Source organism: Pan troglodytes, chromosome 1 (assembly GCF_028858775.2).
Source record: "Pan troglodytes isolate AG18354 chromosome 1, NHGRI_mPanTro3-v2.0_pri, whole genome shotgun sequence".
Taxonomy (NCBI): Eukaryota; Metazoa; Chordata; class Mammalia; order Primates; family Hominidae; genus Pan; species Pan troglodytes.
The window spans coordinates 13,425,473-13,452,655 of NC_072398.2; the positions used below are offsets into that span (position 1 = coordinate 13,425,473).

The 27,183-nt window shown below is 36.1% G+C and overlaps 1 protein-coding gene and 1 pseudogene across 3 annotated transcripts in view; one reads left to right on the top strand and one right to left on the bottom strand.

Annotated features, from left to right (window-relative positions):
• LYST (lysosomal trafficking regulator) overlaps positions 1-27,183 on the top strand; it is a 220,832-nt gene that overhangs the window by 142,532 nt on the left and 51,117 nt on the right. For all 3 annotated transcript variants that reach the window (XM_009441705.5, XM_063809692.1, XM_514288.8), the window contains 11 exons: positions 6,168-6,344; positions 6,921-6,997; positions 7,136-7,324; positions 9,653-9,798; positions 9,887-9,983; positions 11,105-11,166; positions 12,633-12,688; positions 16,613-16,765; positions 19,943-20,187; positions 24,056-24,122; positions 25,473-25,629. In XM_009441705.5, the coding sequence (XP_009439980.4) occupies positions 6,168-6,344; positions 6,921-6,997; positions 7,136-7,324; positions 9,653-9,798; positions 9,887-9,983; positions 11,105-11,166; positions 12,633-12,688; positions 16,613-16,765; positions 19,943-20,187; positions 24,056-24,122; positions 25,473-25,629 (1,426 nt within the window). The remainder of the gene's footprint in view (positions 1-6,167; positions 6,345-6,920; positions 6,998-7,135; positions 7,325-9,652; positions 9,799-9,886; positions 9,984-11,104; positions 11,167-12,632; positions 12,689-16,612; positions 16,766-19,942; positions 20,188-24,055; positions 24,123-25,472; positions 25,630-27,183) is intronic.
• Positions 1,744-3,180, bottom strand: LOC129136288 (L-lactate dehydrogenase A chain-like; annotated as a pseudogene).

Consider the following 27,183-nt stretch of genomic DNA (forward strand, 5'->3'; position numbering starts at 1 on the left):
TATTTACCTGAAAAAGAAATTAAAACATATGTTCATAAAAAGGCTTGTTTAAGAATATCTATGGCAGCCTTTTTTCATAATGGCCAAAAACTACAAATATTCAAATGCTTATCAACAGAAGAATGTACAAACACATTGTGATTTCTTTATACCCGTAGACAGAAATCTGTATAGACTATTCTACAGCACTGTATAGACTATTATACAGCTCTAAAAGGGAACAGACTACTGGTACATCTACCATTATGGATGAATCTCAGAAACATTGAGTGGGGAAAGGGACAGCCAAACACAAAGGAGTACAATCTGTGATTCTATTCATCTGAAGGAACAAGCAAAACCAAGATATGACGATAGAATTCAGGACAGTAGTTGTCTCTGTGGAAGGGGGATGGTGAGAAAGGGAATTGACTGGAAAGAGGTTTAAGGGAACTTTTTGGGGTGATAAAAATAAGGTCTTATTTTGAGTAGTGGTTAAATGGATGTATGCAATTGTCAAAACTCATAGAAACACTTAATATATGTATGCTTTATTATATGTAAGTTATACCTCAATAGAGATGAGAGAGGATATATTAAAAAGGATAGGTATCCCCTTTAATACATGGAAAACTCATATCAGATTAGGAGTCAAAACTATCTGGAAGGAATACTTTTAGGTGCTTTTTCCAGTATTAAGACACTTTCGAGTACACTGAGGGCACTGTCTTCCTTTTCCCAAGACAGAAGCATATTTAGCCTGTATTTTCCTTCTGTGGAGAATTTGAAATGGTGTTTCTTTCTTTCCTTTATACTCAGCAAAGTTGCTATCCATCAAAATTCAACTGCGGTGTTAACAGTCCACTTTTTCTCATACCATCTTCCCTTTCCCACTACTTCATGTCTGTCAGTGGTATCATTATTGAATTTCAGCTTGAAAATTTTAACTGTGGTTGTCGTTGACTTTTTCTTCTCTCTCTCAATCCATTTTGTCACCAAGGCCAGTTGTTTATTCACCCACGAAGACTGAGGATATTATCTTTAACCTAATAGTTTTAGCAGCCACTGATGATAATTGCCAAGATCCACTTTTTCATTAAAGAGTTACAAGATAGTGATTTCTCTAAGTCTCTCATTCCGTCAGCATCTATAAGCTCTGATGACTTTCCTATAGGGAAGAACTTTCCCTTGTCAACTATTTGACTACGTTTTTTTTTTTTTTCTATTTTTTTTCACTGTTCAAGGTTTATTGTGGGTTTTAGTTAGTATGACACTTGGATAGTTGGTTGCATTGTTTATATGTAGATCTCTTTACATAATATGGTAATGTACACTACTGATATATATAGTTCACAAAATAAGATCCTTTGGAACAATTATGCACCATACATGCAATGTTGGATTTATATACTGGATCCAGGATGTGACTGATTGGGAAAAAATGTTGGACTAGACATGTTCAATGAAGGAGCCAGGAAGTTATTTATATAACACACGGTAAACATCCATCTGGCTCAAGGGCCAACTGCAGCATGTGCAGCATTGGCAGTGGTGCCTTAGAGGTGGCAGAACTATTTCACACAAACCAGTTTAGGACTACACAAGATTAGTACCATCCAGCCTACAGAATGGTTCTACAAGATATAGCTACCTACAGGATATAGTACCTACAGAATATACTGTAGGATTTTACAAACCATTCCTATTTCTAACCTTAGGAATTGATGTTTTTCCCAATCCATCTTAACATCACTGCTTTAATCACAGATCAGATAAAAAGGACAATATGCACAACCTCCAACTAAAATCCTATTGTAGCCTAGACAGTGAAATGGTATGACATCAGAAGACTTTAAAATTGCAGCTCTTTTTGTATCCCCCAAAGTGGATCTGCACTGTTCTTCAAATGGGCCCCTTCCTCAGGAGTCAGAGTCACCTTCAAATGGTCTGAGATTCCATTCTCTCCCAAGATGCAAGGAACGCTAAGGAAGACATCATCCTTTATTCCACCAATCATGGTGGAAATTGGGTGCACCTGCCTAAGATTCTTCATTATACTTTCTGCCAAATCTGCCACAGAGAGTCCAGTGGCCCAGGATGTGTAGCCTTTGAGTTTGATCACCTCGTAAGCACTCTCAACCACCTGCTTGTGAACCTCTTTCCACTGTTCCTTATCTATATCAGTCCCTAAATCTGGGTGCAGAGTCTTGAGGGAGACACCAGTAACATTCGCTTTACTCCATACAGGCACACTAGAATCTCCATGTTCCCCAAGGACTCACCCATGACAGCTTAATGTGTGAACTCCCAGCCTTTCCCCCATTGGGTAACGGAATTGGGCTGAGTCCAGATTGCAACCACTTCCAATAACATGGTTTTTGGGAAAGCCGTTATCTTCCAAGCCACTATAGGTCAAAGATATCCACTGGATTTGAAACAATAAGCAACTTGCAGTTCGGGCTGTATTTTATAACATTAGGAATGATGAATTTAAAGATGTTCACATTACACAGGACCAAATTAAGATGGCTTTCTCCCTCTTGCGATGTGCCTCAGCCGTGATAGTGACCAGCTTGGAGTTTACAGTTACAGTATAGTCTTTGCCAGAGACAATCTTTGGTGTTCTAAGGAAAAGGCTGCCATGTTGGAGATCCATCATCTCGCCCTTCAATTTGTCTTCCATGACATCAACAAGAGCAAGTTCACCTGCCAAGTCCTTCATTAAGATACCGATGGCACAGGCCATGCCAAGAGCACCAACCCCAACAACTGTAATCTTATTCTGGAGGATCTGTTCTTCCTTTAGAAGACTGTGAATAAGCTGATCCTTGAGCATATACTTGAGAGTATATTGGACTTGGAAACAAAAAGAATCGGAAATGCACGTCCGGCGGGTGTTGGGGCACGCGGCAATGAGATCCAGACTTGTCGGCAGTGGCTCCGGCACCTTCGCTACCTTTAAATACAGTCAGTCAAGAAAAAGCAGGATAAATGCTGTTTCCTTCCCTGTTTATTAATTTTTGGAATGATGAATTCATGCCCCTAGTGGCCTCTAATTCTTGTATTTGTTTTTATTTTTGGAGTGTCATTAGGAGCTCAGGTATTTTAAAATAAATGTTATGTGTTTTAGTCTATTGCAGTCATTATTCAGTTTGATATTAAAATTAACACCTCTGTAGATTCAAGTTGTTGTGTCGACATGGCTTTTTCATTTTAACAAGTTAATATGATTAAACTTCCTTGTTTTCTGGCACAGAAGAATGTCCCAGGCCCACCTTATGCAATTCCTTCCCCAAACCTAGAACCCAACTTCCCTCCCAAGAAGACCTTATATCCTTTTAAGGAGATGATAGTATTTAGAGACTACAAATCTAAGGACTAGGTATGTTTATTTCTACTGGGTTGTCATTTCTTCTCAGCCTTTTTTAGTGGACAAAGCTAGGAAATACGTATTTTTTTAGAAAGACAAGTCATGAGTTTATACTTTCACTTTTTCTTGGATTCTTTTATTTGTATTTCTTTCTAATGTTGATATCTTGGTTCCTAACATTAACATAATCACTTATTTGCTTTGTCTTTCTACATATATAACATTTTCAAAATAAGATGATCAACATGATCACTAATAACAATCCTGCTGAGTGCAGTTGAAGATGTCTTTGTGGTTCTTTTTTTCTTAGCATACTATTATGGTTATACAGTGAAAATACTGTATTATAAAAGCACTTAAAATAGTTTTCTTTATTTGGTCCGGCTGCCAACTTCAACCAATTAGATAGGTAGGTAGGCTTTTTTTTTTTTCCAGTTTGTTTTATAGTTTTTTGGGATTCCTTTGGGTTTTTGTTTGTTTGCTTAATTTTGTTTTTAATCATGTGAAATGTCTACATGGTTCTAAAAGCAACGTTGTGAAACAGCACATTCAGAGAGGCTCTAGCTTTTATCCCTTTCCCCTCCTCTTATTCTTTCCCTCTCTGTGTAGGTAACTGACTTTTTTTTTCTGTTGAAGATACAAGGAAATCTATGTATACATGTATTTACACATGTAAATATTCTGTCCCCTACTTCATAACACAAAGAAAGATAGCAAAGTATACACACTCTTCTGCACCTTACTTTCTTCACTTAGTATATCCTAGAGATCATTATTACATAGTAGTATAGAGTGATCTTCTTTATGCCTTTTCACAGCTGCATACATTTAATTTGTATTTCATTTGGAATGTGCCTGGGTTTTTTAAGCCCCAGACTTCTTTGCCATCACAACTTGATTCTGATTAACTCTCCAGCCTGCTGACCCTCTTCTTTTCAAGATAATCATATCTTTGTGTCTTGCAACCTCTTCACATCCTGTTTATTTTTACAGTCATGCTGTTTTATTCATATTGTCCACCAGCACAGAACACCTCTCTCTCCTTTGTCTATCTATATCCCCATTCTATCCATTCATTTGGCCATGACCCAGATCACTCTATACCTTCTTTAAAACCTTTCTCCCTTTCTGTAGTCCACTCAGAACTCTTCCTTCTTAGAACCTTCTTTGAAAAGAAATATCTTACATATTTTAGCACTTTATTATTTTCTAAGGATTCATGTTTAACAGATTAAATTCCTTAAATCAGTTTTTTAAGGGCTGAAAATAAGATTTTTTTGTTATCTATTCCCAGTGACACCTTTTATAGTCCCTGAAATGATAATCAGTAAGTGATCAGAGGGTATTAAAATGAGGTATTAGAAACAACTTAAGCGTTTAAGAAAATCATGTGTTTCTTTTGATATTCACAATGAATAAAAACATTTCTGATAGTTTTTCAAGATAATTTTTGAATGTCATTGAATACTAAACTGAAATATTTTTAAAGTTATATCAAGATCATTACCTTTAAGACACACTTAGGAAAGTCTTTTAGTCATGTACCGTTTTTATTTATTTGCCAACTCTTTAGGCCTTTTACTCACAGAGCTTCTGTTCATTTTTCTCTTTTGGTCAGGTAGCAGCTGTCTCTGACTAATTTAAAATGTTGCATTAAAATGAGCTGTACTATTTTCACCATTGCATATGTTCATCTTTTGCTTTTGGGAAATGACACGATGTGATTCAGCATGTTAATTTAAATATCACCCAAAATGTAATCATTTCCAGATCCATTTGCTGACATTTAATACTATTCACAGTTTAAAATGTCATAAAACTAAATACAGTGATATTTGTGTCAGTGCTGATTTTTAAAGTAAAATATATATGTTTAACTTGTTGGCAAAATTATTGTCTAAATAATACATACTGTACACAGTAGAATCAGGTGTAATATCTACAGCATGTAAGGACCACTTAAAAAATCATGAATGAACGTTTGGTTTAGGTTTGTGCTGCAAAGGACAATTGTCATTATCTTAAGTAACACTGTAAATTTTGGTTTTAGGGCCTGTTAATAAAAGATTGGCTAAAACAACTCTTCCATGGATATATACATAGAATTGTCTGCGTGGGGTTTGAGAGTTTTTCACCTTTTGTTCTAGGGAGTAGTGAACGCTTACAAACTAACGATAGGTTTTAGTTCTAGAAATTTCACCAAAGGAAGAAGAGTAAATAAGTTTTAAGGTCTAAAGGAAGCTTTCCCTTCTAGTTCAGTTTTTCTGTGAGAAAAACTAAAAATTATCTTCCTTTATCCCAGTTTCTTTCCTGTATTCCTTTAGCAAGTCCTTTCCAAAATTCTTTCCCCAAAAGCTAGCTGGCTAGTTTGCTTGCTTTTTAAAATATATTTTATGTGAAAAAATTTCAAACATACAGAGACTAGAAAGAATAGCGTAATAAATACCATGGAACCATCACCTAGATTTAACAGTTGTTACTATTTTTATTATGTTGACATCATTTCTTCTTTTTCTGAACTATTTTAACATATATATAGAAATTATGATATTTTACCTCTAAATTCTTTTTTTAAAATATTTTCCTATGTAACATAACAACATTATTATATCTAACAAAATTAGCATTAATCCTCTGTCATCAAATACTCAGTGCATAATCAGATTTCTGTACTTATCCTCAGAATGTCTTTTGTAGGTGCTTTATTTAAATCAGATGCAACCAAATAAATCTAGCAATATAATTTAATTACTACTAAGTAATTTAAATGTAAGAATTAAAATTCTAAATGACTAAAAAATTATTACTTTTTTTAAAGCATGGAGCCAAGTTAGTTTTGTATTTGTCAGAGTTGATACATAATCACCAAGATGAATTGACTGAAGAAGAGCTAGACACAGCAGAACTGCTTATGAATGCTTTGAAGTTATGTGGTCACAAGTGCATCCCTCCCAGTGCATCAACAAAAGCAGACCTTATTAAAATGATCAAAGAGGTGAGTCAATGAAACCATAGTACTTTCTTAGGAGATTCCATCATAGATAAAGAATGATTGACACTACTTTTTTAAGAACAGGGTATCATTGATGATGAACTTGAAATGATTATTTTATTTTATTTTTCCTATATGCTATATTGCTTTTTTCTATGTGAGAAAAAATAGGCTTATTTTAAGGAGCATTTTGTTCTCTGTGGTCATCAGTATCCATTATCAGTAGCTTTCAGTGAAGGAAAGATTTTTAAAGTGACAAGCAAGCTGAAGCATACCTTGAGTTAGAGGTTCTTTAATGAAAAAGCAGAGTAAGGAGGCAAGCAACTATGTAAACTCATCAGGTTTAGCAACCCTGGTTAACCATTCTACTCTAACTTATGTGACCTAAATTATATAGACACAGAATTATAACATTATAACATTGTTTAGATGGTTCATTTATTTTAATATTCTGGTCTCCTAGGGACAATTGTTTTTCCTTTGTTAACTGGGTTTTAAAATTAGTTTGTTGGGCTCTGTGACAATGTTAGGTGAGAAATAATAAATTTTATATAGTATATTATTATCTAAATCTTTTAGGAACAAAAGAAATATGAAACTGAAGAAGGAGCGAATAAAGCTGCTTGGCAGAAAACAGTTAACAATAATCAACAAAGGTAAGATTTTATATGTTCCAAAGGCATGTATTTTAGGAATCCATTAGATTTCACATATACTTTTAGTTTTAAAGTATCATGTTCTGATAAATACGTTCCATGTATGCTTAACTATGGACAATCTTATTATTTGTTTAGTCTCTTTCAGCGTCTGGATTCAAAATCAAAGGATATATCTAAAATAGCTGCAGATATCACCCAGGCAGTGTCTCTCTCCCAAGGAAATGAGAGAAAAAAGGTGATCCAGCATATTAGAGGAATGTATAAAGTAGATTTGAGTGCCAGCAGACATTGGCAGGAACTTATTCAGCAACTGACACATGATAGGTAAGCTGCCGGAGGTCAGTTAAAATTGTCTTCCATGAAGATGTAAGATATTGATGTTAAACTGAATTTGTATTCCAGAATTCAGACTCATCAAATCATTTTATTAAACAATTTTTTGTTTAATCATTTGTGATTTTTTTCATCTTAAAGAATAATCATATGAGTTTTTTTTAATTCTTGAGGAAGAAAAGTAATGAGAGGGGGCAGTAGCTCATCTAGATAGTAAAATTAGCTTAATTTTAAAATATGGTCTCTGTAAAAGAATAGAGAAATCACTGAAACAGGATGGTTGAGAAAAATATATTTTTCTAACTAATTTAAAATATGTATTACAAATAACAAAAAGAGAGAAATCAAGGTATTATTCTCTAAATTTAGTTAAGATAACTTATTCATGTGACTTTGGTGTACCAAAATACACTAAACATTAGACACTAAAGTAAATTCCATATGGATAAAAGAATTACTCAAAAAGTTTATAAAGTAGAAGATAATAGGATATTTGTCAACTCTTTGAAGGATAGATGACTTTCTACGCTCAATGCAATAGAAGAAACTGCAAATAAATCAATGGATTTTAACCTTAATTTTTTCCAGTGTATTTAACAACCATAACAAGAACAAAAAAGCCTGGAAATATATTTTCAGCAAATAAATAGTTATTTTTATTGTTTGAAAAACTTACACAGATTCTAAAGTAAAATATTATGATCCCAGAAGTTTGAATGAGCAAAAGGCATGAACACATTCCTCACATAAGACAAATGAATTACCAAACACATGGGAAAATATTCAATATTGCTAGAGGCTAATTTGGTTTTCTAGAACCTCTAGATACCACATTTTACTTTTTATGTTAACAAAAATTTTGGCTGCTAATATTCACAGCAGGATATTAGCTGTCCTTACTCAGAACTTTGGTGGCATTGTACATTTTGACAATATGTATTAATCATCCTAAAAACATTTTACTTCTAGCTTCAGTTATCCTATTTTAGTGATTCTATCCTAAGGAAAATATTCGAAATATGGAAGGCAGGCCAGGCACAGTGGCTCACACCTGTAGTCTAGTACTTTGGGAGGCTGAGGCGGGAGGATCACTTGAGCCCAGGAGTTCAAGGCTACAGTGAGCTATGAACATGCCACTGCACTCTGGCCTGGGCAACAGAATGAGACCCTGTCAAAAAAGAAAAAGAAAGTAAACATAAAAGTTTTCATCTCTGCATTATTTATGCTAGTGAATGAATTAGAAACAAGTTATAAACCATAATATGGTTAAATACATTACAATGCATCTACCTCTTTATTGGGCAGCCATTCAAAATGATGAGATAAAGATAATACTGTTTCAATAAAATAAGGCAAGTTATAGAAAAATGATCATAATGATCATAACTACAAATTAAAAACAGACGCACGGTTTAAAAAAAAAAAAGACAACAACCGCTACCAGTATTTTGCTATGTTTAGGGTATGAATAAGGGTATTTTTTTCTCTTATTTATTTCTAAAAATGTATTTAATATGTTTTTCCTGTCTTATTTCATCTAAGATAAAATTTATTTTAAAATCTTTTTTAAAAATGTGATTCATACCACAGAAAGAAATTGATTTTATTTGTTTCATTAGAGAGTAGGCAAAATGAGGCCAGGTGAGGGGGCTCACGCCTGTAATCCCAACACTTTGGGAGGCCCAGGTGGGTGGATCACTTGAGGCTAGGAGTTTGAGACAAGCCTGGCCGACATGATGAAACCCCATCTCTACTAAAAAAAATACAAAAATTAGCCGGGTGTGGTGGGAGCGTGTAATCCTAGCTACTTGGGAGGCTGAGGCAGGAGAATCGCTTGAGCCCAGGAGGCAGAAATTACAGTGAGCCAAGATCACGCCACTGCACTCCAGCCTGGGCGACACAGCCAGACTCTGTCTCAAAAAAAAAAAAAAAAAAAAAAAGGCAAAATGGGAAATGTAAAAAATTAATTTGGAAAAAAAATTTACCTAACCATATTAAATCCAGCATATTGTATTATGTTGCTAAAGTGTTCATAGTAGTCATTACATATCTTTTAAAAAATTTAATAGTTGAAAGAAACTGGAAGCAGAGCTTGCCTTCAGGCGAGGAACTGGGAGACTGGGATTCCGGAGCAAAAAGACACTTAGATTTTGTTACTTCTACTTGTATATGCATTCCCTGATCAAATATATAAACATTTGGAGTTTTTAAATTAACAGATCAGTTGTGACTTACTTATTCAATCTCTATAATGATTTTTTTTATAGCTACAAGTCCTGGATGGTCACTTAAAACACCCTTTAATCTTTTTACTTGCAGAGCAGTATGGTATGACCCCATCTACTATCCAACCTCATGGCAGTTGGATCCAACAGAAGGGCCAAATCGAGAGAGGAGACGTTTACAGAGATGTTATTTAACTATTCCAAATAAGTATCTCCTTAGGGATAGACAGAAATCAGAAGGTAATAGTGGCTTCTTGACTCAACATATAAATATAGCAGAGAACTATGGTCATTAGATAAAGATAATATTTACTTTTCTCCTCAACAGATGTTGTCAAACCACCACTCTCTTACCTGTTTGAAGACAAAACTCATTCTTCTTTCTCTTCTACTGTCAAAGACAAAGCTGCAAGTGAATCTATAAGGTAACTTTGAATCAACAGACCTTCACTCTTTCGTGAATATACAACAGCTTATTGTAGTGTTTATGTAATATTTATTTTATATAATGCCATCATTTTCAGAAAAATCCTAAACAGGAAAGGCTCAAGGGAGGACAAGGTTATATGGCCAAAATCCAAAAGGAAATGACATTTCTGACAGCAAGAGTTCATGGGATTTCAGTCATCATGTTCTGGCCCTTGTTAGTTTACATACACACACACACACACACACACACACACACATAAAAATGTATATATATACACATATTTTGTAATTGACTGTTTAACATCTCTATCTATTAATATAGATAGAGCTGCTGGTGGTATCATCAAGCGGCAATATAATGTAGTGATTAAAGGTTTAGATTCCAGTTCCTGCTCTTACTAGCTCTTTAATCTTAGGCAAGTTACCTAACCTCTCTGTCTCAGTTACCTCATCTATTAAATGAAGAAATAATAATAGGTATCATAGCGTTGTTGAGTATTAAGTATGTTATTATATATTAACTATTGATAGTATTATCATTGCAGTTATTGTGGTTGTTATTATACCCATTTCATAGATGAAAAACTGAGACACAAAGAAGATAATTGGCTAAGAACACAAAGGAACTTTCTGATTCCAAATCCTCTGTTTTTCCTAGAATACTAGGCTTTTTTAAAAATGTATTTGATAAATTACCTTCATAATAATGTAAATAATACAATAATAGTACATAACAAATAAATAATACAAAATAATAATACAAAAATAAAGAGCACACACAAAAAATGTATCTGAAGTATCAGAGGCATGAAACAATGTTTGCTTATTTACTAGAAAATATAAAATATTGATATCTCTTTTAAATAACTTAATTTCTATATTCTGTCTACAGGTTATAGGGATTATTAGCCTTTTCTAGGTGTTTCAGTCATTTCTCTTCTAATAGAATGCTAAAAAGGAGCTAATATTTTCATGTGGGTTTTGACAAGATACCTCATGCTATTGGAACTCTATCTAGTCTGCTTTGCAGAAATCTTTTACTAGGTAAAATAAAGCATATCCTCTCTGAAATTGGTCAGAACATTTAGTCATAGTAATTTTAAATATGTTTTGACAGAGTGAATCGAAGATGCATCAGTGTTGCACCATCTAGAGAGACAGCTGGTGAATTGTTACTAGGTAAGTCAAATTTTGAAGAATTTTGCACATATTCACCCTGCCTTATTTGATTCTTAGATTATTTAAAGTGTTTTTTGACAGCATGCCATTAAATTGGATAAACTTTCTGTAGTATCATATAGGCTAATTTGCCTTAACATTATATGTAATTGCATATGAGTCATGAATGTGAAGAAATGATATCTTGTGTTCTGAAAAGCACATGAATAGCATTTTAGTTTTTATAAAATTGTTTCTTCATGAATATGCAAATTTATATTTAACCATTTCTTTTATTATATGCCAATTTAGATTTCTTAAAGTGAAAAATTGTTGATATCTTACCTACTATTTTATCAGATATAACTGTCCATAAGAAATATGTCTACTTTAAGATTGTCCATAATTTATATTCTCTATTGTGCTTCTGAGAGAAAGGAGAAGATTGTTAGTCCATGGATACCTATATAGTTATATTTGTTTGGAAATTTTATTCTCAAAATATGAAGGAAAACAATTATACCACTTGATCTCTATTCCCTTAAAGAACCAATCTGTATGCTGTAGGCTAGGTTCTCAAAGTGTGAGAACCCTGAATTAGTAGCATCAGCATCTCATGGGAGCTTCTTAGAATTGCACATTCTCACGCCTCAGTCCAGACTTGATGAATCTGAAATTCTGAGGGTGGGGCCCAGCAGTCTATGTTCTGATGAGCCCTCCAGTGATTTGATGTACCTTCAAATTCGAGAATGAATGTTGTAAGCTATAGCCTCCAAGGTCCAAGATATGGAGCTTCAAGCCTGCTGGGACTGAGCCCCACCGTCACAAGGATGGAGATAGTACCCTTCTCTGAGCTAGCCATGCCACTACTTCACTACTTCACTACTTCACTACTCGAGGGTGATGAGCATGCAGGGGGCGGAACCTCAGAGAAGTTCCCAACATTTTAAAACATGATGTAGGGACATGGGTTAGCAACAGCCAGCCTATGAAACGGGAAAAAGTTGGGGGCTATGTTTAGGGCCTACTCTACCCTATTGAGTGTCTCAGTCTGCAAAATAATTAAGGATTTCCCTTTTGCTAGATAATTTGGTTTACCACTTGACTTCAATTAGTGTGGAACAAAATAAAGCAAATCGATATGCTAGTAATGTAAGAATAATGGTAATAATAAATAGCCAACATTTATTTAGCACTGAGCACATATGCATTTTGCATATATTCTAATTTAATTCCCATAGTAGCTCTGTGAAATAGAGCTCCCTGCAACCTTTTTTTTTAAATAAAGAAATTAAGACACAAAGAGGTAAAGCAACTTGCCCAAGACTTCATGGATACTATTCAAAAATATTTATTGAGTGCCAGGAACTGTGTCGAGGTAGTGAGATTCAAATTCAGACCAAAGGACTCTAGAGACCATGCATTAAACCATGAATGGTAGTGTGCACATACATTTTAAAACCCTTATATCCAATTACTTTCTGCAGGTAAATGTGGAATGTATTTTGTGGAAGATAATGCTTCTGATACAGTTGAAAGTTCGGTGAGTAGAGGCTTAAGTCTGTATCTACATACATCTAGACAGATTCCAAAAATGTATCAATTCAGTATAACTAGAGAGAAGGAAGAACTATTAGAGTTCATTCTTTGTCACTCTATGTATAGATTGGTCTGAGTTCCAAACATTTTTTTAAATATAATTTTAAAAAGAAGACTGTACCATCTCCTCTGGCTTATGGCCCAAGTATCATAGCAGTTAATATAAGTCATATTCTAAATGCTCCTATTATATCAATTTATGTTCATTCCTTCTTATTACTGTCCTCCGTTGCAACAAATATCTACTCCTTGCCACTCCCAGTTCACTATCAAGTACCTTTGCCTTCAGAAAGAAAGGAAAAATATTAAATAATTGAATAACTTAAGTAATTCTGATATTCACATAGCTTAATAATGATAATTGTTATTATTCCAGACAGACTGATATTAATCAGAAAATAGACATTTTTTGTATAATAAAGCTTTTTATTTGAATTATCTTTTATGCCATTAAAATATTTTTTGAAATTCCTGTAATAGGAGAAATAAGCTTTTTGTTTCAGAAAAGTTCTAAAGCTGGGAATTCCTAAGGATATACTAAATGAGATGATGTGTGGTTTAATTATTAATATATATTTTATTTTAAATAAATTAGGCTGGGTGCAGTGGCTCACGCCTGTAATCCCAGCACTTTGGGAAGCTGAGATGAGTGGATCACCTGAGGTCAGGAGTTCGAGACCAGCCTGGCCAACATGGTGAAACCCTATCTCTACTAAAAATACAAAAAAATTAGCCAGTTGTGGTGGTGGCGCCTATAATCCCAGCTACTCGGGAGGCTGAGGCAGGAGAATCGCTTGAACCCAGGAGGCGGAGGTTACAGTGAGCCGAGATCACACCACTGCACTCCAGCCTGGGCAACAGAGCGAGACTCTGTCTCAAAAAAAAAAGAAAGAAAGAAAGAAAGAAAGAAAGTAGTGAGTGAAAACATGAAGTTTGATTATAAAATAAATAATGTAAAAAAAAAAGTCATGAAAGTATTTAAAGTAGTCAGAAATATGAACAGCATTCTTTTCTCATTTATATAGCAATTACCACAGGGTGTGTCCCAGATAGTAAAATATAGTTATGTTATTTTTCAAGATGGATCCTTTTATCAGCCAAGGAATTTAATAGTTGATGTATGAGACAACTTTTTTGTATGTCCAAAAGACGACAGTTTTTCCCCTTAAAAATTCTACTCAATTTGTGTTTAACTCCATTTGACATGAGGTGACAGAAGAGTCCGAGTCCACCTGTCAAATATGTTGGTTTATTTTCAGTGCTTGAGGATACATTCACAAATACTCGGTCTGGGAAGACACCATTTAATTTTAAGTCAACTTGCATGCTATAAATGTGTTTTATATTTAAATAAAGAGGAAAATTTTTTTAAAAAATATAAAAATGACCTTGCTTCTTAATAGATTGAAAGATCCTTCTTTCCTATGTACTTTTGTAATGTTGGTTCTTCTTATATAACATTTGGTATCTTGCGTTGTGTGTGCAAATGTGTGTACAAATATTTCATGCCCCCTTTTTGACCCATACAGATTTATTTCATGCAGAGCACTTAGCAGAGTACCTTGCGCATAGATGTTAATTAATATATGCTGAATGAATGTTGAAACTAAACAAAGGAAGAATTCAGTTTTAAGTATGAAAATACTACATTTTCATTAAGACATTTTATTTTATTCATAGTGTATTCCCTGCCTCTACTTATAAAAATTATTTTGGACCAAGAACAATAGTAAAACACACATAGAGTAGGATAATTTGAATCTAAAAAAAAAAAATTAAGGTTTTGGAAAGATAAAGAGCCTGGGATAAAATAGTTCTTGGCAATTGAGTCCTAAATTTGCTCTGAGCTTCCTGTTAGTCAACACAGAAGAGTAAGTAAATGCAATTTTTTAAAAAGGAAAAAAACTGATTAAAAAAAAAAGAAAACTAGGATGCAGGTTGATTTGAGGAGATAAATTCTAGCTAGTTTTAAACTTTAGTAGAAACTTTTCATTATTTCTCTATTAAAAGCATTAAGTAGCATAATTTATGTATTCAGTTACAATTTACAAAAGATTAAGATGCATTTTTTTTTAAGTTTTTCTTGATTTTGTACTTTGGGAGGGACCTAGTGATGGTAGGATGTGTAGGGCCTGTGGTCCCTACCTCTTCATTTCAGAATGTGGGGATTTGTCTGAGTACACTAGGATTAATACTCTCAAGCAGATTCAACCTTCCAGTGATTCTTTTCTCATCTTCTTTTCTTCTGTTGGCCACCTAGCAGGGGAATGTATCTATTTGGTATGTGTTGATCTGTCAGCTTACATTTAGTGAGTGGGGCTTTATTTGCAGGAATGCCCCATTAGTTCCAGGAATGCTCCTCCAGAGACTCTGCTTTCCCTTTGCTGGATGACTCGGAAGCATGAGAACTGTTTCACAGCTTGGGCGTTTCCAGGCCATCCAGACATGGATTTAACCTAAATCTATATGATGGCAGGCCCACAGTTATGAATTCTCAGAGAGAGGCTTTTTTTCTATGCTCTAGGCTCCAGGCCAAAAGAGACAAGCTTGCGTCCTGGTTAATCCTCTTTATTTTTATTTTGTTATTTTTTATTTTTTTAAGTCAGAGTCTCACTCTGTCACCGAGGCTGGAGTGCAGTGGCGTGATCTCGGCTGACCAAAACCTCTGCCTCCTGGGTTCAGGTGATTCTCCTGCCTCAGCCTCCCGAATAGCTGGAACTACAGGTGCCTGCCACCACTCCCGACTAATTTTTGTATTTTTAGTAGAGATGGGGTTTCACCATGTTGGCCAAGCTGGTCTTGAACTCCTGACCTCAAGTGATCTGCCTGCCTCCGCCTCCCAAAGTGCTGGGATTACAGGCATGAGCCACCGCACCCGGCCTATTCCCCTTTATTGATGGGCACATTTGTTTGTCTAATCTTTCATTAGGAACAAATCCCTTCCTAGGTTTTAGCTTTCTGAAGCAATCTCAATTCCACACCCTGATTCTAGGGGCCCAGGGCCTCATCTTCTGTCCTCAAGTTGCTGTGAACCTACGTCAATTTGTTTCTGAAACTGGGGTATGTGCATACATGCATGCATATGCAGACACATACAACAGAGCAACCAGAGTATCACTCCCTGCTTAGTGCTGATTTTCCAGTTCCTCTACATTTTTGACTTCTGGGGATGTCATTTCCCTTGTTTTCTTGCAAGCTCAGCTATGTATTTAAAAGTATATTTGCTTAGTAAAAGAAGCCAACCTTAAAAGGCTATATACTGTATAATTCAAACTATATGACATTTTGGAAAAGGCAAAACTATAGAGACAGTAAACAAATTAGTGGTTGCCAGAGGTTGGGGAGAGGAAAGGAGGGATGAGTAGGTGGAGTACCGAGGGTTTTTGGGGCAATAAAACTATTTTGCATGATATTGTGTTGGTGGATACATGTCATTATACATTTGTCAAAACCCATGGAATGTACAACACAAAGAATGAATATAAACTCTGGACTTTAGGTAAGAAAAATTGTAGCAATATTGGTTCATCAATTGTAATTAGTGTCCCACACCAAATGCAAGATTTAATAATAGAGAAACTGTGAGTGCAGGGCCAAGGGAGGGGAGGATACATGAGAATTCTGTATTATCTGCTCAATTTTCTGTAAACCTAAAACTAGTCTAAAAAATAAAGCCTATTTTTTTTATTTCTAAATTTTATCATTCATTTTGAGGTGTTTTGCATTGGGAGAGTTTTCAGGTAATCTTATCTGCCATCTGCCACAAAAATATTTTCTGTTTTATTCTGATGCTTTTTAAAATCTAAAATTAAAGTAATTATTTATATTTCTGGTAAAACAAATATTTTTGCCTATTTCTTTGTCTTAGAGCCTTCAGGGAGAGTTGGAACCAGCATCATTTTCCTGGACATATGAAGAAATTAAAGAAGTTCACAAGCGTTGGTGGCAATTGAGAGATAATGCTGTAGAAATCTTTCTAACAAATGGCAGAACACTCCTGTTGGCATTTGATAACACCAAGGTAAATTCACCCTTATTAATTGATATATATTGTTTAAGTGCTCATGGGCCAATGTAACTATACTCATATTGATTACATGAAGGTTTACTGAAATCGAATAAAATTGCCATGTTTCTTAGTTCTGATTAAAGTGAAGCCTTTGTTATATGAGGATTGTCTTTGACCTCCACAATGAGGTAAATTCTGATTCCCCAAAATGACTGAAAGGAGTAATTTAAACTTGCTCAGTGCTGTAGCAGGGTCCATCTTTGACAAACTCTCTTGACCTCTAATCCCTTCAGCCACCATTCTCTGCTCTCCTTTATGGAAAAACTGTTGGGGAAAGTTGCATATGCTCGCTGCCTCCAGTTTTCTTTTGAAATGCTTCAGACAGACTTCTCACCACTCTCGTCAGGGTCATCGGTAACCTCTATGTTGCTAAACCCGTAATGTCATAATCTTTCTTTGTCCCCATTTTACTTGACCTATTGGCAGCGTTTGACCCAGCTGATTTTTCTCTCCTTAAATAAAACCTTCCTCCCTGGGTTTCTGGGTTACCATTTTCTCTTAGTTCTTATACCTTACCAGCCATTGCTTCTCAGTCTTGGTTGCAGACGCCTCCTTGGTGTGTTGCAGGGCTCCTTCCTCAGACCTCTTCTCTTCTCATCCAGTCTTATGACTTTAAAATACCATCTGTATTCTAACAACTTACACATTTATGTCACTACCCAAACCTCTCCCCTGAATGCCACACTCACATATTGTAACTCCCAACTGGTGTCTCCATTTAGAAGTCACTAATTGGCATCTCAAACGTAACCTGTACAAAACTGAACTTCTAATCTTCCCCCCAAAATTTCCTTCCAGTTTTCTCTATCTCAGTAAATGACAACTCCATCTTTCCAATGCCCAGGCCAAAACTCTTGAGATTATCCAAGACTCTTGTTCTTCTCTCATACCCTGCATACACTCTATTAATAGATTCTGTTGGCTCTGTCCTCAGAATACATCGAGAGTCTGACTGCTTCCACTGCTACCATCCTGGTTTAAGCCACTATCATTTCTTGCCAGAATCATTTACAGTAGCCTCCTAACTGGCCTTCCTGCATCCATACTGTTTCTGAAATCAAATAAAAATTGCCATATTTCTTAGTCCTAATTAAAGGAAAGCCTTGGTTATATGATGATTATTTTTGACCTCCAAAATTGTGTTAAATTCTGATTCCCCAAAATGACTGAAATGAAGTAGTTTAAACTTGCTCAGGGCCTGGCACAGTGGCTCATGCCTATAATCCCAGCATTTTGGGAGGCCGAGGCAGGCAGATCATGAGGTCAGGAGTTCAAGACAAGCCTGGCCAACATGGTGAAACCCCGTCTCTACTAAAAATACAAAAATTAGCGGGGCATGGTGGCACATGCCTGTAGTCCCAGCTACTTGGGAGGCTGAGGCAGGAGAATCATTGAACCTGGGAGGCAGAGGTTGCAGTGAGCCAAGATCACGCCATTACACTCCAGCCTGGGCAACAGAGTGAGACTCCATCTAAAACAAAACAAAACAAAACAAAAAACTTGCTCAGTGCTGTAGTGACTTTCAGCTACAATGACTTTGACAAACCCTTTCTTGACCTCCAGTCCCTTCACTACCATTTCTCTGCTCTCCTCTATAGAAAGCCCCTTAGCCCCCCTTCAGATTGTTCTCAACACAGCAGCTAAAGTATGTTGGATCATATCTTTTCTCTGCTCAGAATCCTTCAATCACTTTCATGTCACATTCAGTTAAAGGCAGCGTCCTTCCAATAACCTGATAAAGCCCTGGATAATCTCGTACCTTGTTACCTCTCTGACGTCATTGTCCGCCGTTCTCTCCCTCGCTCTGTCTACTCCATCCATGCCTTGAATGTCAGGCACACCAGTGCCTCGGGGACTTTGCATTCATTGTTGCCTGGAATGTTTTTCTCCTTAGAAATCCAAATGATTTGCTTTGTCACTTTTTCAAGTTTCCTGATCAAATATCTTCTTATCAGAGAGGCCCTCCCTGACTCTATAAAATAGCCACCCCTCCCTCTCCACCAAGCATCCCTTACCTCCTTTACTTTGGTCTGTTTTTCTCTATAGGATGTATTAGCATCCAGCATTTTCTGCCTCTCCCCAGTAGAATGCCAAGCCTTTACTTTGTTAAGTTCCAGTTCTTCAGAATTTTGAACACTACTGGTATGTAGGTATTCAGTTCATATTTGTTGAATAAATGAATGCCTCCTTTTCCTGCCAGGGCTTGGCTTATAGTCTGTCATAAATCCCCTTCCGTGGACCTTAGCGCTAACAATTGGCAAACTTCAGATTTAGGCTACAGGTTTAGGATGTTCTATTCTCTGTGGTTTTGCCTATTCCATAACTACCAGTACATTTCCTCATTAAGTTCACTCTCTCATTATCCATATCTGTGGCTCTTCTTCCTATGTCTGAAGCATATACCTGCTTAGAATGGGTATTTCATATCTGTTTTTAGCAAAGCTCATCTTGTCTGTTTTTTTCATTTATTAGCAATCATTATTTAATTGCTTTAAAAGAACCAGTACATCTTTTCTGTGACAAAACTATTGTGAATCTCTAAAAAAGAGTTCATATATGTTTTCAATCAGTAGTGAAAATCAAATATCCTATTTACATACGATGCTTTATTTAATTCTTATGAGAGAAATATTATCACTCCCATATTATAGACATGGTAACTGTAGCACAGAAGGTTAGCAGGAAAATATACCAGATCTGTCCAATTCAGAAGACCGTGCTGTTTCTACTACACCATATTGCATTTATTTAGAAGAAAACTCTTCTTTTTTTCCTTATTTTTTTTTCTTTTAGTATCTGTGTCTTAAGTGGCTTTTCTATACAAACTTTTTCTTAGAAGGTTTTTATTAACATATTTCTGCAGCAGTAAAGCATAGTGGTAATACTATGTCTCAAAAAAAAAAAAAAAAGGCTATTCTAGGTATATGTTCAGAGATATAGCAGCCAGCCTCTGGAGGACGACCTGGACTTGAGTCTCAGTTCTCTACCCATTAATGTTACTGAGAAAAAAACCTGTTTTTGGAGGACATGAGATTTGTAACATGTCTATAATGTCATGGGTTCTTTGGAGAAAAGTGCCAATAAGACTAAAAATAATATCTGGGTTTTTTTTTTCTCCTTCCCTTTTAGGTTCGTGATGATGTATACCACAATATACTCACAAATAACCTCCCTAATCTTCTGGAATATGGTAACATCACCGCTCTGACAAATTTATGGTATACTGGGCAAATTACTAATTTTGAATATTTGACTCACTTAAACAAACATGCTGGCCGATCCTTCAATGATCTCATGCAGTATCCTGTGTTCCCATTTATACTTGCTGACTACGTTAGTGAGACACTTGACCTCAGTGATCCGTTGATATACAGGTAAGTTAAAAGAATCATCCCTTTAGGGTTCATCCATCCATATGTTGTATTTCTTTATTAAAGTTTTCATTATGAAAAATTTCAAATATGCACAAAATAGAAGAATTATATAAGAACCCACATACCTATCACCCCGGTTCAACAGTTGTGAATTATGAAGATTTTTGCCAAACTTACATTATCTTTTTCTTCTTATTTAAGGCAAATTGCAGACATCTTGTTATGTCACTTCTTTGTTCTACAGTATGCATCTCTTTAAAAAATAGAACATCTCAACCACAGTGCTATTATCACATGTAAGAAAATTGACAATAATTCCATGATATCATCTAATATCTAGTCCATTTCCAAATGTCCCCTGCTTCTCTCAAAGATAGCTTTTTATAGTTGGTTGTCCAACTATAAAGGTCCATTGTCATGTTTGGTTGCTGTATCTCTGAACATATACCTAGAATAGCCTTTTTTTTTTTTTTTTTTTTTTTGAGACAGAGTCTCACTCTGTCACCAGGCTGGAGCGCAGTGGCGCAATGTCAGCTCACTGCAACCTCTGCCTCCCGGGTTCAAGCGATTCTCCTGCCTCAGCCTCCGAGTAGCTGGGACTGCCGGCACGTGCCACCATGCCCAACTAATTTTTGTATTTTTAGTAGAGACGGGGTTTCACCATGTTGGCCAGGATGGTCTCGATCTCTTGACCTTATGATCCACCCACCTTGGCCTCCCAAAGTGCTGAGATGACAGGCATGAGCCACTACACCCAGCCAGCCATTATTTTTTATGTGTATTTTTTCTCTTTATTTTCTCCTGACATTGACTTGTTGGAAAAACCAGGTCACTTTTTCTTTTGGAGGCTTCACATTCTGTATTTTCTGATTGCTTCCCATGACGTCGTTTGGTTTGTTCCCATAACCCCTGTATTTCCTAGAGACTGGAAAAGTCTTGCTTAGGTTCAGGTTCAACTCTTTTTTTGGCAAGAATCCTTTATAGGTGGTGATGTGAGCTGTATATATATTTTCCTTTTCTTTTTTTTATCATTCTGCATGGTTGAGAGGAGTGAGCTTTATATTGTATCATATCAGGAGGCCTATGATATTCCACTGTAATGGTGCTCAGTTTGATCTGTGGGCTCAGGCTCCCATTGAATTTGTACCTAATGGTTTCATCCATTGATGATTATTGCTTGAATCAATTATTTCACTAGAGGTTGCAAAATGTTGATTTCCCATTCTCTCATTTCTTCTAAATTTATTAGAAGAAAATAGACAAGGTGAGCCTAGGATGTTTTGTTGTGTCAGAAAGCGAGGAAACTAATATGATCTTGTCAAAAGGACTCAGAAGTTGGCCAGGCGTGGTGGCTCACTCCTGTAATCTCAGCACTTTGGGAAGCCAAGGTGGGCTGATGGCTTGAGGCCTGAAGTTCAAGACCAGCCTGGCCAACATGGTGAAACCCTAACTCTATTAAAAATACAAAATTTGCTGGCCGTGGTGGCACATGTCTGTAATTCCAGCTACTTGGGAGGCTGAGGCAGGAGAATTGCTTGAACCTGGGATGGGGAGGTTGCCATCAGCCGAGATTGCACCACTGCACCCCAGCCTGGATAACAAGAGTGAAACTCCGTCTCTAAAAATAGAAAAGGACTCAGAAGCCAACTTGAAGTGCCTCTCACTGCCAAAGATAGGATAGTCTGAGAATAAAAAGAATAATGACTGCAATTAGTTGAAACACATGGAAATAAAAAGAAACATAAGGTCATAGTGATACTTTTTAAAAGGCCAAGGAAACACAGTGAAACAAAATTCATTGGTCCCATTAGAGGTAATAGGGCACCAATTCCTTACTTTGAAATTTGGCAATTAAAGGAACAGAATTCAGCATTTATTCTGCCTTTCCTGAATGAACTGTATTTTAGAGTAACCAAATAGTCCTAGTTGATGAGGGAATGTTTTGTTTAATATGAAAAAATATTCTGATGTTTAGTTTAAAGAAAAATGGACTCCAAATATTTCACTTAGTATACTAGAGTATTTCAGCTGTAAGTGCCAAAGAGTGGGCCTAATTCAGACAGTTCTCAAGAAATCAGATTTAAACTGGGCGCAGTGGCTCAAGTCTGTAATCCCAGCACTTTGGGAGGCCAAGGCAGGCAGATCACCTGACGTCAGGAGTTCGAGACCAACTACTCAGGAAGCTGAGGCATGAAAATCACTTGAACTTGGGAGGCGGAGGTTGCAGTGAGCTGAGATCATGTTTGGGTGACAGAGTGAAACTCTGTCTGAAAAAAAAAAAGTGAATATGCTTGCACAGATAAACACAAAAACATCTGGGTGTGTATAGACCAACATGTGTGGCCTGGGGTAATAGTATTGTGGCTGATTTTTAGTTTATTGTTTGCTCAACTGTAATTTTGTATTTTTCAGCTACAACTATTAACATAGCTTGTGTCCAAAAAAAAAAAATACCCCTATATACTATCTATAAAAAATTGCAGGCCAGGCGTGGTGGCTCACGCCTGTAATCCCAGCACTTTGGGAGGCCGAGGTGGGTGGATCACCTGAGGTCAGGAGTTTGAGACCAGCGTGGCCAACATGGAGAAACCCCATCTCTAATAAAAATACAAAAATTAGCCAGGCGTGGTGGTGCATGCCTGTAGTCCCAGCTACTTGGGAGGCTGAGGCAAGAGAATGGCTTGAACCTGGGAGGCAGAAGTTGCAGTGAGCTGAGATCACGCCACTTCACTCCAGCGTGAAAAAAAAAAAATGTAGGCAGCCATCTTAAGTGATTTTGCTCTATTTTTAGATGTTAATTTGTATCTATTCTATAAATTGTTTTTGCTTTTTAACAAGGTTTTTATGATTAGAAAATCTCAAAGACAAAATTAGTGCATTTAATACAACTAATTTCAACATTCCTAGAAAATAGTAATTTATATTAAAAAAAAAAAGATGTATCAACATGTGGTTAAGCAGACCTGGTTTGACTCACTGAAATGTAGGCAAATCTTGCTGTTGGTCTAGTTATGGTGCTGCAGGTTGAAATCCAGGTGGTCCCATGCCTGTGCCAGACCAGATGGTTCCTCAGCCAAAAGAGCCTGCCCTTCATCATCAGAGCTTTTTCTTTTGCTCCTTCAAGTGCCACACAGGGACACCACATGATTCTGTAGCTTGTAAAAGTGAGGATTCATTCCTGGAGGGATGAGAATTCATTCTCCTGCTTCAAGGAATGGTGTCATGTGGTGTTGACAGAATGTGACCACCAGCACTGACAGATTTGTACGCATGCATACATACTCTACACTGTGTGCAATGGTATCACTCCCCATCTACTAACTAGGTAGCAAAATATTTATTTCAGTTCTCAGTCTCCAAATCTCAGCTTGGTCATTTTAAGCACGTGTTGTTTCTTCAGTTTTAACTAACTAGGCTAATAATTACACAGCATCTTCCTCTGTTCCTAAGTTCTGTCGAAACTGCCCTTCATTCTACACCGCCTAACTGGATGTAGAGTCTGGAAAATGGGACACTAACTTTCAGGGCTTGGTCTAGGAATCTGCTCCCACGAGCAACATCAGTTATGATTCTAGAGGAAGCTGCAGAAGTAAGGGAAAGAAGGATAGTAGTAGCCCTTCTTATTTAGGCTACTTGTAAGTCAGGAATTCCTAATACTGGCCTGGCTCTGTGGGGAAAATTCTACCTTAATTTCTGAAATCATAATTTTGAATGGTGACTGTTAGTTGCAAAACAATATGTTTAAGCAGAGAAATAAGGGTGGAGCATTTTGTTGACCACTTACCTACTTACAAGATGCAGACATCTAGGGAGCTTAATCTTGACAGTATCAAAATATTTAATTTTTAAAATTGTCCTTTTCTTGCAGAAATCTCTCTAAGCCTATAGCTGTTCAGTATAAAGAAAAAGAAGATCGTTATGTGGACACATACAAGGTAGCTTTTGTTTTTACTCGTACTTTATTAAATGAAAAATTGTGTTTTGTTTTACAGACTTGTGTTTTACCTAATTTTAAATTTATACTATGGATTTTTTACCTTCTTGTACTAGGATTGACAGACAACTAGAAATCATTATGTGAAATGAAATATCATCTTCTATCCTGATTTTCTGAGAACACTTTGCCTAGAAAAAGAATACACTTATTTTGGCATAAATTGAAAGCCAGTAACTCATTGTTTAATCCAGTATTTAGTAGTCACATTCCTTATAAAAATCACAAAGATTTCCAGAGACCTGCTATTCGTATCCCCTAGTGTTATTTATGTAATAGTATTAATATATTTATAATGTACCCATAACCATTAGTCATATTCAGGAAATTATGCATTGGTTTATTAAACAAAAATTTATCAGATTTTAACATTTTAAAAATAAAATGAATTACCTTTTTCTGTGAAATTAATATTAATGAAATTCTATTGGAAATTCAAAAATCACAATAGCTACGCATTACATTCTTCACGAGTATCAAGACAGGAGCAACTGAAACACTTTTCTCATATTCATCACATTATTTTATGCCACAGTTCCTGAAACATTCCTGTAAGCATCTTATGACTGTCACTACTTGATTCTTCAGCAGTTGAAAATGCGTCATTGCTGTGGAAATCAAGAAGTAACTCTTGAAAATTCACTATACCTGACTTTGTTATCAGAACCAGACAGAAGCTATGGGAGACAAGAATAGTGACAGATATTAAATGTTTGGTTGAACTTCCTACTTTATGATGGGAAGATAGGAGTAGTGAAAAATCACCATATTCTTTTTTTTATCTCTGATAACTGCACTGTAAAACAGACTTAAAATGTTATATTATTACCAATAATGTGACATAGTTTTTACATTTCTATTGCATTTCTACTTCTAGAGAAGCAGTTCTCTAGACAGCATAGCATTACATCTTGAAACTCTTTTGAAATGAAGACATCTCTAGTGACAGAAGCACCTCTCATTTGTTGGGTGCTTGATCAGCTTAGACATTATGAGCCATTAGTTAGGAGGTGGAGTGCTCAAAGTTAGGTCGGTTTTCTATGAGGGAATGAAAGAGTGAAGGTGGAGATGAGAAATGCTTCTGAGTGTTTGGGTCTTAGTGAGGCACCAAGGAGAAGACTCCCAGACACTCAAGGAGGCTGAAGTCTCCGGGGTAAGAGTGGGAGGGCCAGCCATGGAGAATGGCCTCAAAGGGGTAGTAGAGAAGGAGAGAAAAAAAAACATCCAGCGCTTTTCTAGCGTTGCCTGGAGCCCACAATCATGAATTCTCTGGATTCACCGTTTCTTTCAGTACTTGGAGGAAGAGTACCGCAAAGGAGCCAGAGAAGATGACCCCATGCCTCCCGTGCAGCCCTATCACTATGGCTCCCACTATTCCAACAGCGGCACTGTGCTTCACTTCCTGGTCAGGATGCCTCCTTTCACTAAAATGTTTTTAGCCTATCAAGGTAAGAATTTAATAACTGCCTAAAAAGTCATATTGGGTCATCAGAAACAACAACAACAACAACAACAACAACAACTTAGGACTGACTTTTTAAGAACTAGTAAGACTAATCAAACTATAGGGAAAAGAATTCTATTTATTCCTTGCCCAAAATGCTCCTCAAAAAAGCTGTAGTAAGCCAAATCATCTTGCTAATGTCTCAAATTTTAGCTTCAAATTAAATGTCTAAGTTTATAAAAATGCAATTCACTTTTTAAAAATTAAGATATAATTCACAAACCATAAAATTTACCCTTTTAAAGTTTATGCAGTTTACTTTTTAAAGACATTCTACCTAATACTTATTTCAAATCCAGTAAGTTACCTTTGGAGCCTATGTACATTATTGCAGTTTATTATAAAGGCAAGTACATTATTGAGGTTTATTATAACTAGTTAATAAAAGACGCACACCGGCAACTTCACTGTGGTAGCTTTCTAGTTAATAATCTTCTACATCAGCATTTTAAGTGACAGACTGGAGGCCTGAACATGACTTAGATAGGAGTGCATTTGTATTTTTATGGAGACTGGGACATACTCACCTGTAGTTTCTAATGAGAACGGTGATATTAGTTCTATAGCTGTTTCTCATGGAATCCAGAATACTTTGAGGAATCATTATCCATTCTTTTACTCAACCATTCTTGAACTACTTCATGCTTTTTACTCATGTACAACCTATTGGAGAATGAATTTGTATTCACTCTTATTGGTCTATAAAAGGGGCTTTCCTATGTTTGTCTCTCTGTAAGTAAACAGAACAAATGTTCTATATGACAGCTGTTCAAATATTTGAAAATTGTTGGCCTGTTCCCTTTCTCTCTCTCTCTTGTTTTTCCCCTGGCTAATTATCCTTGGTTAATTTGACAGCAGATTGAGGGCCTCCTGGATGCATGGTCCTGTCCCAGCTGCTGCAAGGAATACCAAAAAATAAATAGGACAGTTTTGTACTAAATAAAGAGTTTTTAAAACCAATGTTTAAGCCATCCTTGTTTGCTGTGGTTTCCAAGCCTGTCACTATTCTGAAGATCTTTCTGGACATGTTCTGATTTGTGAATGCTCTTGATGAAAAGAAAAAGGCAGTCAAAATAAAAAAGAATATTTCAGATGTGGTTTGGGCCCCTACAGTGTTTAACAGAACTATTACCTCCCTCCATCCAAGACTACATTTCATTTAATGTAGCCCAAGAATCCATTAATATAAAACTACCAATCAACTAAAATTTATCAGTATTTTTATTCATGTTACTATTATGAATGTATTCATATATTATGTTTTCTTCATTATGTATTTATGAATATATTTTGTTTAAAACCTAGGACTACCTCAGTCTCCATTCACTTTCATCTCATTAGTTTCAAGTGATATCTGTTGGCTTTTGAATTTATTTCTTGGCTTTGGTTTAATGCAGGGATTCTCCACCTTGGCACTGTAGTCATTTCGAGCTGCATAATTCGTTTGTCATGGGAGCTGCCCTGTGCATTGTAGGACGTTTAGCTGTATCCCTGTTCT